The sequence below is a fragment of the Amphibalanus amphitrite genome, unplaced genomic scaffold, assembly GCF_019059575.1.
Source record: "Amphibalanus amphitrite isolate SeventyFive unplaced genomic scaffold, NRLGWU_Aamphi_draft 000438F_arrow, whole genome shotgun sequence".
Classification (NCBI taxonomy): Eukaryota; Metazoa; Arthropoda; class Thecostraca; order Balanomorpha; family Balanidae; genus Amphibalanus; species Amphibalanus amphitrite.
The window spans coordinates 28909-43148 of record NW_024881932.1 but is presented as its reverse complement, the minus strand read 5'-3'; the positions used below and the strand labels follow the sequence as shown (position 1 = coordinate 43148).

Genomic DNA, 14240 nt, shown 5'->3' with positions numbered 1-14240 from the left:
ATGTTCGACAAAGTTACGCACATTCTGCGCTTTGCGGGAAAAATGGCGCTTCGAGACAAACGTGGCGCACTGCAATAAACATGGCGCATTCGTTCATGTCGCTTAACAATTCATCCACCCACCAAATTCTAGCCCAATCGGACTTAAACTTGCAAAGTTATGTACATTTGAATATTTCGCTTTAAAATATCTCCGCAACGGAGGTGCCCAGATTTGCACGTGTGCCACGTGACCACCGGTGGTGCAAGCAGGACTTGTCCCCTCACTGATTGCACCATTTCAGTGTTCCTGGCTTGTGCTGTTTTCGTGCTATAAGGCCACAAATCGGCAAACACACGATAATCTGGGAGGTACGCGACTCAAACACGTGGCCACGTGGCACGTGCCGGACCTCTGATAGCTTCACCGTTCACGCCACGTGATGACCCATCGACGTGGCCATCAGCATATAAAAGATGACCCCGGCCGGTGTCACCGTCTCTAAACAGTGGACGGCTAAAGTCGAAAAACGGGAAAATTTAGGGAAATTTCACCTTTCGAATATATAATTTCCCCAGGATTTTGAATTTTGCATTTTACAAAAAATCCGAGATAGCAGTTTTTTAGCCCCCTTCATTCTGTGCCTACACCCGTTTTCAGATCGACCCTATCATAAAATCTGACGGCCTGGCGGCTATTTCCCCCATTCCTTGCATTTCACAATGCTAGTATATTTAAGCACCAAAATTGACCCCGTGCCACGGCACGTGCAATAGCACGTGCGCCACGTGACCACTAGTGCGACAAGCTGGACTCATCTGCTCACCGGCTGCGTTGATTTGGTGTCGCTAGGTGGAGTGGTTTCCACGCCATAGGACCCCCAGTTGGCCAATGTCGGATTTTCCCGGAGGTTACCCCATCAAACACGTTTGCACGTGGCACGTGCTTTTCAATCGCCCCATATCTGACCCATACCACGTGGTAGCCGACACCCCGGTGCACAACATATTGGAACTTTTTCAAAATCTAACGTGGAAATTTTTGGCAAAATTGATTTGAAAATAATTTTTTGAATTCGCCATAGGCTCAACATGGGGTAACTGTTTGTGACGATTACCCGAAATTCTGTCAATTATATTTTAAATAATTACCACCGTCAGTTGGGGTGCCAGCCCGAGATCCGACCCTAAAAATATCAGCAAATATAATTGACGAAATTTTTCGCAAATCGCATTTTAAATTTTCCCCCATGTTAACCCTATGGGAAAATGCACGTGCCGATTACCCCAAAACGGGTTAATTATATTTCAAGCGACCGATGCCAGCCGGTAGCTCCCCGATACGGGACCAAACGCTGAAAATGGCAAGAAATTCTACCGTGCCGTTTTTGAGGGATTCAAAATGACCCAAATCGCGGCAGAAACGCTAAACACCCCCCTAGAGAGGTAGCTCAGGTTGGGATTTTCAATAGAAAATCACAATTCTAAAGAATAGTGATTGTTCTTAATTGAAAAGTCCCAACCTTCGGATAGGCCCGGGCAGCGCTTGTCGAACAGCTCTGCGGATCCGAAGGTTGGGACTTTAATTGTGAAAAACCGCCCGCCCGCCGCCAAACGCAAACACCGCAAAACGCACGCCCAAAACGCAAACGCAAACTTCGCAAAAAAACAATCGCCCGCCCGCCGAAAACCGCAGAAAAAAACGCAAAAAAACGCCGCAAAAAAAACGCCCGCCCGCCGCAAACCGCAACAACGCAAATAACGCCCGGCCGCCGTCAACCGCAAACGCCGCAAAAAAACGGCCGCCCGCCGCAAACCACAAAAAAACGCCGCAAAAAACGTCCGCCCGCTGCAAACAACCGCTAAAACGGCCGCCCGCCGCAAACCGCCAAACGCCGCAAAAAACGACCGCCCGCCGCCTGCCGCTAACCGCAAATAACGGCCGCCAGCCGCAAACCACAAAACGCCGCAAAAAACGGCCGCCCGCCGCAAACCGCAAAACGCCGCAAAAAAAACGGCCGCCCGCCGCAAACCGCCGCCAAAACGGCCGCACGCCGCCAAACGCAAACAGAAAAAACACCCGCATCGCCCGCCCGCCCGCCGCCAAACACAAAAACCGCAAAAAACGCAAACACCGCCGCAAAAAAAACGCCCGCAACGCACGCACGCCCGCCGCCAACCGCAAACCGCTGCAAAAAACGGCCGCCCGCCGCCAAACGCAAACACCGCCAAAAACGCAAAAACGGCCGCCCGCCGTCAAACGCAAACACCGAAAAAAAAACGCAAACACCGCCGCAAAAAAACGCCCGCCGTAGGCAAAACGCAAACACTGACGCATAAAGACAAATATGGCGCCCTGCGGCAAATGTGGTGCATTCATATCTGCCGTTTAAGCAGCCATCTCTTAATTACAGCGCATCCTAATCGTCCAATGTTCGACAAAGTTACGCACATTCTGCGCTTTGCGGCAAAAATGGCGCTTTGAGACAAACGTGGCGCACTGCAACAAACATGGCGCATTCGTTCATGTCGCTTAACAATTCATCCACCCACCAAATTCTAGCCCAATCGGACTTAAACTGAAAAAGTTATGTACATTTGAATATTTCACTATAAAATATCTCCGCAACGGAGGTGCCCATCTTCGCACGTGTGCCACGTAACCACTGGTGGTGTAAGCAGGACTTGTCCCCTCGCCGGTTGCACCATTTCAGGCTTCCTGACTGGTGCTGTTTTCGTGCTATAACGCCACAAATCGGCAAACACACGATAATCTGGGAGGTACGCGACTCAAACACGTGGGCACGTGGCACGTGCCGGACCTCTGATAGCTTCACCGTTCACGCCACGTGATGACCCATCGACGTGGCCATCAGCATGTAAAAGATGACCCCGGCCGGTGTGACCGTCTCTGAACAGTGGACGGCTAAACTCGAAAAACGGGAAAATTTAGGGAAATTTCACCTTTCAAATATATAATTTCCCCAGAATTTTGAATTTTTCATTTTACAAAAAATCCGAGATAGCAGTTTTTTAGCTCCCTTCATTCTGTGCCTATACCCGTTTTCAGATCGACCCTATCAAAAAAACTGACGGCCTGACGGCTATTTCCCCCAGTCCTTGCATTTCACTATGCTAGTATATTTAAGCACCAAAATTGACCCCGTGCCACAGCACGTGCAATAGCACGTGCGCCACGTGACCACTATTGCGACAAGCTGGACTCATCTGCTCACCGGCTGCACTGATTTGGTGTCGCTAGTTGAAGTCGTTTCCACGCCATAGGACCCCCAGTTGGCCAATGTCGGATTTTCCGGGAGGTTACCCCATCAAACACGTTTGCACGTGGCACGTGCTTTTCAATCGCCCCATATCTGACCCATACCATGTGGTAGCCGACACCCCGGGGCACAACATATTGGAACGTTTTCAAAATCTAACGTGGAAATTTTTTGCAAAATCGATTTGAAAATAATTTTTCGAATTCGCCATAGGCTCAACATGGGGTAACTGTTCGTGACGATTACCCGAAATTTTGTCAATTATATTTTAAATAATTACCACCGTCAGTTGGGGTGCCTGCCCGAGATCCGACCCTAAAAATATCAGCAAATATAATTGACGAAATTTTTCGCAAATCGAATTTCCAATTTTCCCCCATGTTAACCCTATGGGAAAATGCACGTGCCGATTACCCCAAAACGGGTTAATTATATTTCAAGCGACCGATGCCAGCCGGTAGCTCCCCGATACGGCACCAAACGCTGAAAATGGCAAGAAATTCTACCGTGCCGTTTCGGCGGCGATCAAAATGACCAAAATCGCGGCCGAAACGCTAAACACCCCCCTAGAGAGGTAGCTCAGGTTGGGATTTTCAATAGAAAATCACAATTCTAAAGAATAGTGATTGTCTAATTGAAAAGTCCCAACCTTCGGATACCCGCCCGCCAAAAACCGCAGAAAAAACGCACAAAATGCCGCAAAAAAACGCGCGTACCCCGCAAAACGCAAACACCGCAAAAACCACCGCCGCAAAAAAAACGCCCGCATCGCCCGCTGCCAACCGCGAAACGCCGCAAAAAACGGCCGCACGCCGCGAATCGCAAAACGCCGCAAAAACGGCCGCCCGCCGCAAACCGCTAAACGCCGCAAAAAAAACGACCGCCCGCCGCCCGCCGCTAACCGCAAATAACGGCCGGCCAACGGCAACCGCAAAACGCCGTTAAAAACGGCCGCCCGCCGCAAACTACAAAACACCGCAAAAAACGGCCGCCCGCCGCAAACCGCAAAACGCCGCAAAAAAAACGGCCGCCCGCCACAAACCGCCGCTAAAACGGCCGCCCGCCGCCAAACGCAAACGGCAAAAACACCCGCATCGCCCGCCCGCCCGCCGCCAAACACAAAAACCGCAAAAACGCAAACAACGCCGCAAAAAACGCCCGCAACGCACGCCCGCCCGCCACCAACCGCTGCAAAAAAACGGCCGCCCGCCGCCAAACGCAAACACCGCAAAAAACGCAAAAAAACGGCCGCTCGCCGTCAAACGCAAACACCGAAAAAAAACGCAAAAACCGCCGCAAAAAAAACGCCCGCCATAGGGAAAACGCTAACACTGACGCATTAAGACAACTATGGCGCCCTGCGGCAAATGGGGCGCATTCATATCTGCCGTTTAACCCGCGCCCCACTGGGGGGGGGGCTATTTATAGCCCCCCCTCCCGTTTTTCTGCAATAACTTCCAAACCGCTTTACGAATCGACGCCAGACTTTCAGTACCTTCGGCTGCATCAATTTGACACCTTGTGTCAAAATTTGAACTTCGTAGCTACTATAGGTCGGCCGGAAATGACGTCAGAGTGACGTCATGTTCGTCCGATTTCGACGCAAAACATTGAACCACGGCAATCGCTCCCAAGAGCTCAGTTTTTAAGCTAGATCCAATTTCTTTGCATGAAAGAACTCAGAATTGACCGCGCTATCAAACTGCTATCTCGGATTTTCAAAATTTTGAAAATTTCGAAAATTTTATAAAATGATATTCAAAATTTATATTTTTATATTTTTTTCAAAAAGTTTTTGACTTTTCGAAAAAACCGGAATATATGTGACAGAACGCATGGTTATGACTAACTGTAGCAAGTTTTAGCTAAATATCTTCAAAAATGGCCAAGTTATACGCATTATTGCAAAAAATTCACAATTATTAATTTTTCAAATCAATTTTTCAGTACGTATTTGGCATCGTACACCAATATAAATGGCACCATCGTGTTCCTGAGCTCAAACTGCATCCAATAGACACCTTTTTTGTTGAAAAATTTCAACTTCAAAATTTGACCTTTTTTGACCTGAAAGTGACCTGACCTAAGCTAATTTCGACTCAAAATGACCTTGAATGACACAGACGACATCAAATTCGAAATCTATGGCCTAAATGGACCATAAAACATGTGTCACGTGACCGACGCATGATATAATATTTTCGTGACCTGTGATGACCTGACCCTGACCTGAAAATCAAAGTACAAGTTTGATACCCTCAAGGTATCTAGAGCATCTGTTCACCAGTGTGGAAACCAAAAATGAGCCTGATCTGACTTGTAAGACGGCGGCCAGCGCCCAAAATGTGAACAAGCCAAAGTGCTAATAATTTTTACTTTGACCTGACCTGTGACGTCATCGGTGACCTCGAGGTCAATGAAATTAGGTTTCGCTCGACAGTTTTTCCGGGGCTATCAGACGCCGTTTGAATTTTGACGATCGGCCCAGTAGTTTCGGAGTTAGGAGGGGGGGCTATGAATAGCCCCCCCCCCCCCCCCCCCCAGTAGGGCGTGTTATACACAGACCCCAGTGGGGCGCGGGTTAAGCAGCCATCCCTCAATCAAAGCGCATCCTAATCGTCCCATGTTCGACAAAGTTAGGCACATTCTGCGATTTGCGGCAAAAATGGCGCTTTGAGACAAACGTGGCGCACTGCAACAAACATGGCGCATTCGTTCATGTCGCTTAAAAATTCGTCCACCCACCAAATTCTAGCCCAATCGGACTTAAACTGACAAAGTTTTGTACATTTGAATATTTCACTATAAAATATCTCCGCAACGGAGGTGCCCAATTTTGCACGTGTGCCACGTGAGCACCAGTGGTGAAAGCAGGACTTGTCCCCCCACCGATTGCACCATTTCAGGCTTCTTGACTGGTGCAGTTTACGTGCTATAAGGCCACAAATCGGCAAACACACGATAATCTGGGAGGTACGCGACTCAAACACGTGGCCACGTGGCACGTGCCGGACCTCTGATAGCTTCACCGCTCACGCCACGTGATGACCCATCGACGTACCCGTCAGCATGTAAAAGATGACCCCGGCCGGTGTCACCGTCTCTGAACAGTGGACGTCTAAACTCGAAAAACGGGAAAATTTAGGGAAATTTCACCTTTCGAATATATAATTTCCCCAGAATTTTTAATTTTTCATTTTACAAAAAATCCGAGATAGCAGTTTTTTAACCCCCTTCATTCTGTGCCTATACCCGTTTTCAGATCGACCCTATCATAAAAACTGACGGCCTGACGGCCATTTCCCCCATTCCTTGCATTTCACAATGCTAGTATATTTAAGCACAAAAATTGACCTCGTGCCACGGCACGTGCAATAGCACGTGCGCCACGTGACCACCAGTGCTACAAGCTGGACTCATCTGCTCACCGGCTGCACTGATTTGGTGTCGCTAGGTGAAGTCGTTTCCGCGCCATAGGACCCCCAGTTGGCCAATGTCGGATTTTCCCGGAGGTTACCCCATCAAACACGTTTGCACGTGGCACGTGCTTTTCAATCGCCCCATATCTGACCCATACCACGTGATAGCCGACACCCCGGGGCACAACATATTTGAATATTTTCAAAATCTAACGTGGAAATTTTTGGCAAAATCGATTTGAAAATAATTTTTCGAATTTGCCATAGGCTCAACATGGGGTAATTGTTTGTGACGATTACCCGAAATTTTGTCAATTATATTTTAAATAATTACCACCGTCAGTTGGGGTGCCAGCCCGAGATCCGACCCTAAAAATATCAGCAAATATAATTGACGAAATTTTTCGCAAATCAAATTTCCAATTTTCCCCCATGTTAACCCTATGGGAAAATGCACGTGCCGATTACCCCAAAACGGGTTAATTATATTTCAAGCGACCGATGCCAGCCGGTAGCTCCCCGATACGGGACCAAACGCTGAAAATGGCAAGCAATTCTACCGTGCCGTTTTCGCGGGGATCAAAATGTCCCAATTTCCGGCAGAAACGCAAATGTCCCCCTAGAGAGGTAGCTCAGGTTGGGATTTTCAATAGAAAATCACAATTCTAAAGAATAGTGATTGTTCTTAATTGAAAAGTCCCAACCTTCGGATACGACATGCCATATAAGAGACGCTTGCTTTTGTTGATTTGTGTCTTCTAACAGCTTGTTCGTAACGAGAAACGAAACTTCGATATCGTAACAAAGGTCGTACGGAAAAAATGGAAAAAGGTATGAAACATAGATCATATAAATCTTACCTACGACTAAAAACTACGAAAAACTGTATAAGTTTCCATGAAACAAGTTCATGGTTTATTTCATGTGATTATTGCAGGACATTCTATTCAAGCCACATAAGCCCAAAATTGCCACTCGCCCCTTCCTAGAAGTGAATTGCGTCCTTAACCCGCGCCCCGTTGGGCTCTACCGAGCAACGCGCCCCGTTGGGGGGGGGGGGGGCATTTTGCCCCCCCCCCCTAAGATCTCGAGAACCACGCAACCTAGCGACAAGCGGCAAACGGTGTTGGATAGCCCTATCAGGGAACTACCTGGTGACCCAATTTTATTGACCTAGGTCAAACCGATGACGTCACAGGTCAGGTCAAAGGTCCAATTTTCACCGTTTACAGGCATTTCAAGAAATGCGTTGTAAAATCGAGTAAAATGCATTTCATTGAAAATCATCGATGGGGAAATGTTCTTCAAACACATATTTTGCTATTTGAGGTCACTGATACCAGGTCAGGTCACAGAGGTCAGGTCACTGGGGAGTCACAATATGAAAGTGTCGTGTGATACATGTTTTATGGTCCATTTTACATGACAAATGCGATTATGTGGGTCAGGCAGCCTTTGGGGCCAGCTTAGGTCACGTTTTGGTCAAGGTCAGGTCAAGGTCAGGTCAAGGTCAGGTCAAGGTCAGGTCAAGGTCAGGTCAAGGTCAGGTCAACTTAGGTCAAATGTCAAAGTTGATATTTTGCATAAAATGGGTATCGAATCGATGCAGCTCGTCACGGGGAGTTCAATGGTGGTCTTTGTTTTGCCGTACGTGGTCTAGAATCGCTAAAAATTGAGTTCAAAAATTTGACGTCATCATTTTTGAACAGTTTTTTCGCTATAACTTGGCCAAAAAAACGAGATATCGATCTGAAATTTGGTATGTATATAGAAGAGCGCAGGGACTATCACATATATTCCGGTTTTTTCGAAATTCGGAAAAATTTTTGATTTTGTTTTAGTTTTTCTAAAAAAATCAATTTTTTGAATTTTTCAGGGTCAAAAACCCAAAATTTTGAAAATCCGAGATAGCAGTTTTATAGCGCCGCTTTTTGTTTACCAGACCATATAAAGAACTTTGAAATTGCTTGATAACTGTAGATTTGGTGAGCGTTTCAAGATTGCATGTTTTTTGCTCATTTTTGCTCGAACATGACCTCAGTTTGACCTCAATAACTCCTGACCTAAGGTGACCTAAGACTTGAAATTTGGTGTGAAGGTGTCAAATTGATGCCCGGGAAGGTACTGGAAATTTGGCGGCGCTGCCCGCCGCTGTTTTCTTGCTATTCAGGAAAAACAACAGGGGGGGCCAAAATGCCCCCAACGGGGCGAGGGTTAATCAATAGGGAAACGTTATCCCTCTTTAGCCATATTTAAGGTTCTTGACGTGTGCGTGTTCTGCCGGCAGACTGGGCCGCCGTCCGGCGACGCTGGCGTCCTTTCTGGTGTACGCGGCGGGCGGCGCGCTGACACTTGTGCAGCCGTCCAGCTTCGCAGCCATCCTGCTGGTCCGCTTCCTGGTGGGCTCGGCGCACAACACCGTCAGCCACCTGCCCTACGTGCTGGGTAAGGACGCAGCACCACGCGACACAACACAACACAACACAACACAACACAACACAACACAGCACAACACAACACAACACAACGCAACACAACGCAACCCCACACAACACAACACAACACAACACAACACAGCACACCACAACACAACATAATCCAACACAACATAATCCAACACAACACAACACAACACAACACAACACAACACAACACAACACAACACAACACAACACAACACAACACAACACCACACAACACAACACAACACAACACAACACAACACAACACAACACAACACAACACAACACAACACAACACAACACAACACAACACAACACAACACAACACAACACCACACAACACAACACCACACAACACAACACAACACAACACAACACAACACAACACAACACAACACAACACAACACAACACAACACAACACAACACAACACCGTCAGCCACCTGCCCTACGTGCTGGGTAAGGACACAAGTTTCACCGCCCTCAGTCTTATTGGCCTTCAGGCCTGTGGATTGTGGAATGTTGATTTTGCAATAATGTTGTTTCGTTTTTTAAACAATGGATAGTTAGGTCCCGTGTTGACTGAAAATAAAGTACATGTGGATGCTTTTCCGATATAAAAACTGTTAAATCCCCTCTCTCCGGTTGCAGTGATTGAGTACTGCGGCTCGGCGTACCGCACGTACCCGCTGATGTTGCTGATCGCCTCCTGGGGCCTGGGCGGCCTGCTGCTGCCCTGGATCGCCTACGCCATCTGGAACTGGAGGATCCTGGTGGTGATCACCAGCGCGCCGCTGCTGCTCGCCCTCGCCCTCTACCGGTGAGAGAGCGACGGACGGTCGGCGAGTCGACCTCGGCGCAGATTTTATTTATTTCCTATGTGTAATTACTGCTGATCCGTTAAAAATGATAAACGGACGTTTCGATCGTTAGCAAGCAGCACATGTTTAATTCTGGATTTTTTTTGGGAGTCGTTCTCTTGCGATGTTCAATTTATTTGATGAAAAAAGCGAATATCTGCTGCTGGATTATTATACCACGGTAAATTTTTGCCAGCGGTGGGATTTGAACCCGCGCTGTCCTCCAGGTATATTCCCGAGTCGGCCTCCTGGCTGATGGTGAACGGCCGCGGAGACGAGGCCCGCGAGGTGCTGCAGTTCGTCGCCTCCGTCAACGGCCGACAGCTGGACGAGGCCGTCTTCTGCGAGGTGATGGTCGAGAAGCGCGAGGGCGAGCCCGAGCAGCCCACCGAGAGCCTGCTGCACGTGTGGAAACACCCCCGGCTCATGAAGAACCTGGCGCTGGTCACGCTACTATGGTGAGCGAGGCTCGACGGAGGTTATCGGGGGTCGGGGGGTGGTATTCTTACTGTGAGGTGAAAGTGGTGATGTTTGGTAGATGCTGCTGTAGCTGCGATAACGAGACGTGTGCTGCTGGGGAGTGAGTCACGTTTGTTTTAACCTGTTGTGTCTCCCTTGTAATTTTACGAGTTTGTTTGATTCCATCGGTGATTTAGTGATGAGACAAGGATGCCCATGGGATGTTACCTATAAGAAATTGTGTGGCGGACACAACCTTTGCTGCTATTCATCTGACATCCTCCCCGGGTCCGCAGGATGCTGTCGAACGTGTGTTTCTACGGGCACAGCCAGAACTCAGGTAACCTGGGCAGCTCTGTGTTCGTCTCGTTCTCCCTGGGCGGCGGAGTGGAGGTGGCCGCCGCCCTGCTGGTGCCGCCGCTGCTGCAGCGCTTCGGCAGGCGCTGGCCCATGGTGACCTTCCTGGTGACCTCAGGGCTCTGCGGCGTGGCCTACGCCGTGGTCGGAAACGGTGAGTGGATAATTGACGGTGATTGGATAAGCGAGGGATATGTTGAGCAAGGAAGACTAAGGGAGAATCGCCAATGAGAGAATAGGAAGAGGGAAGGACATAATGGAACGTGAGTAACGTGACTGTATCAATTCAGAGCTTGCTTCGCAGTTCATGGATGGCTCATTTTGCAGGCATCCGAGTGTAAATGATTTTAGTTCATTACTTTCATTATGATTCGCTTGCAGCGTAGATGTAAAAAAAAAAACGCTCGAGGACTGGTCACACAGTCATGGGCGACGCCAATTCACCGGAGCATTCACTGTCATCACCCGTTTGTCTCCTGACATTCACTGACCCCGTGTACCGCTTCTCTGCACAGCGCTGTCCACGGGCCCTAGCCCCTAACTGTCCCGTGCCTTTATACACACGCTGGCCTCGGGCGACCGGCTGCGGGCTGGCGCTGGCATGTCAGCACCTCTAACTCCGAGCCTTTGTGCACAGCGCTGGCCACGGCCCCTAACTGACCCCGTGCCCCCCCCCCCCCCCTGCACAGCGCTGGCCACGGGCGGCCGGTTAGCGCTGGCGCTGGCCGGCAGGATGCTCATTATGGGCGCATACAGCACGTGCCTGCAGTACGGACCGGAGCTGTTCCCCACGGTGATACGAGGACAGAGCCTGGCGCTCTACGAGACCATGGGCGGCATCGCCATCTTCGTCAGCCCGTCCATCGTCTACCTGGTCAGTGCGGGACGGGATTCGAACGTGGGACATTGCACACACTTGGGACGGGTGTGCTGTATACCGCACTTATCCAGCAGTATTTCCATGACGTACGGATGTAATTATTCATGTACGGATGTAACGGATGTACGGATTTATCCATCATTACGTTCGGCAGTCTGCTTCAATCGCCGTTTGGTCACTAAAAGTCGCTAAAAGAACTGCACTCGCTGGAGATTAGTAAACCATGATCCATATACGTTAGATCGTCTGACCGTTCACTCATCTACAGAACACCTCGGACCTGGGACACCTGGGACCTCGTCCCGACGGATACGGACGTCCCTCGTCCCGACGGACGGACGGACAAACACCTGGGACCTCGTCCCGTCCCCTCCGTTTCCCAGCACCATATAACAGACGCGTTTACATAGGGTTTGTTGCAAGCTTATACAGGGTGATCGAAAAAAAGTGTCACCCCTAATTTAAAAGCCATATAACTCGCGATTGGTTGGTCGTACGACTTTGCGCCAGGCAGCATTGGAAAGAGCATACAATTTCCTTTCGAATGGATGTAAATATGCATGGTTTATGCCGCAAACGAAGATGTAGCTGTTCAAAAAGTATGTTAATGACGCAATTTGGCGTGTTCAAAAGTTTGCTTGTGCAAATTTGTACTTTTGACAGAGTTTTTGATCTGACAGCTCACATGACAGCTCACGTGAGCATTTTTCTTAACTGTTTCATGGTTACCGCTGCATAAAATTGATAATCCGGTAGTGCAGGTTGTCGCAATGTTTCGCTAGTTACCGGCGAATTTGTGAATAAGGCGTGCATCGCCTGCGGTGGCGGTCGGTTCGAGCACCGACTCGACTTCGAGTGAAGACGAGTCTAAGGTCAGCTGAGAAACAGTCTGCAGTGAACAACATACACTCCATGTGTAATGTGTAAGGTGTGTGTCATGTTGAGTTACGATACTCATTGTTCTCGTTCAGCGGTGTCCAATCCCGTTCGGTAAATTTCGTTTCACGTGAAAGCCGCGCATTGATTGGTTTTTGAGCCCATGGGGACATTATTTGGAATAGAAAACAATCATGAATACATTCAATTGAAAAGAAATTGCCTGCTCTTTCCAATGCTGCCTGGCGCGAAGTCATCCGACCTACCAGTCGCGAGCTATGTAGATTTTAAGTTAGGGGTGACACTTTTTTTCGATCACCCTGTATCTCCGTTCGTGATGTTGCAAAAGATGCCAATGGTGTTTAACAATTTACAAAATGATCCCCTCTAAATATTTGAAGACCACTGCATCGAAATTATCGCCAAATAAACGAGCTAGAGCCTCGTCAAAAATGCTATGTAAACGCGACTAACGTCCTGTGACCGTTTCTCACCCCCTCGGCCCCTCCAGTGTTCCAGCATCACAGAACACCCTGTGACCTTCTGACATTCCCTACCCGTCTGTTTTCCAGCACCAAACGACGCCCTCTGACCCTCCCCCCCCCTCTGGTTTTCAGCACCAGACAACACCGGGTCTCCCTCTGCTGATAATCGGCGCGCTATCTCTGGTAGCCGGTTCCATCACCACCCTTCTCCCGGAGACGGGTGGAGGTCACCTGCCTCAGACCCTGTCCGACGGCGACCTGCTCGGCGCCGGGCAGGGACTCTTCGACGCCTGCAGGAAACCCAGGAGCTACACAGACGAGGACTGCAGTGGGGATGTGAAGGTCTAGGCCCGTTCTCTGCGGAGGGGATGTGAAGGTTTAGGCGCGTTCTATGCGGAGGGGATGTGAAGGTCTAGGCGCGTTCTCTGCGGAGGGGATGTGAAGGTTTAGGCGCGTTCTCTGCGAGGGGTTGAGGGTTAGGCGCGTTCTCTGCGGAGAGGATGTGAAGGTCTAGGCGCGTTCTCAGCGCTGTTGCGATGTGTGAGGTCAGCTGATTGGTTGGTTGAGTGATTCGTGAGGAGGAAGGGTTGTACGCAGTGCGCACTGAAATATGCTGAGATGGAGACTTGGCGAACCGTGCGACAGGATGTGAGCTGTCAGCTAACATTCCCGAGTTTGTTGCTTTGTTGATGGGGCCGTTGATTGATCAGAAGGTTTCCGTTACTGCCGGGCTAGTGAACTGTGAGGAGGGTCGGTACTTCCGGAGCTGTCTCATCCATGTGATGATCTGGGGAAGAAAGAACAGCGGAAGAAGCTAAACGCTACTTCTACAGGAGTGCCAAACTTATCCAAATGTTGGAAATGTGTTACAGATGTGTTGAATGTTTATTAAATATTCACTGTTGTTGTAGCATTTATCCGTCCAAGCTGGGCCGATAGTCAAAATTTGGGCCTGCTCATCGTGCTAATTTGTCTCGTCGTCCATAAGGGTGTAAGCTGCATACGCTAAATGTCCTACGGGCGTCATTCTGACCATCTGTTCAGAGACTGTAGCCCATTACTTTGTTCATGAATATCATTTGCTCACTTGTCGAGTTATAAGTAAAGTAGTTCAATCACCTCCATAAGGGGTCGTGTCTTTTGACAAATACAACGCCAAGAAGCGCTTTCATATAAATATTTC

The 14240-nt window shown here is 49.0% G+C and overlaps 1 protein-coding gene across 1 annotated transcript in view; it reads left to right on the top strand.

Moving 5' to 3' along the window:
- Positions 1 to 14225, top strand: part of LOC122391463 (solute carrier family 22 member 13-like) — a 52675-nt gene extending 38450 nt beyond the window's left edge. Inside the window, exons 3-8 of the mRNA XM_043385382.1 lie at positions 8966 to 9123; positions 9792 to 9960; positions 10228 to 10458; positions 10756 to 10970; positions 11506 to 11690; positions 13190 to 14225. Coding sequence (XP_043241317.1) covers positions 8966 to 9123; positions 9792 to 9960; positions 10228 to 10458; positions 10756 to 10970; positions 11506 to 11690; positions 13190 to 13405 — 1174 coding nt within the window. The 3' untranslated portion in view covers positions 13406 to 14225. The remainder of the gene's footprint in view (positions 1 to 8965; positions 9124 to 9791; positions 9961 to 10227; positions 10459 to 10755; positions 10971 to 11505; positions 11691 to 13189) is intronic.
- The last annotated feature ends 15 nt before the right edge of the window (positions 14226 to 14240 follow it).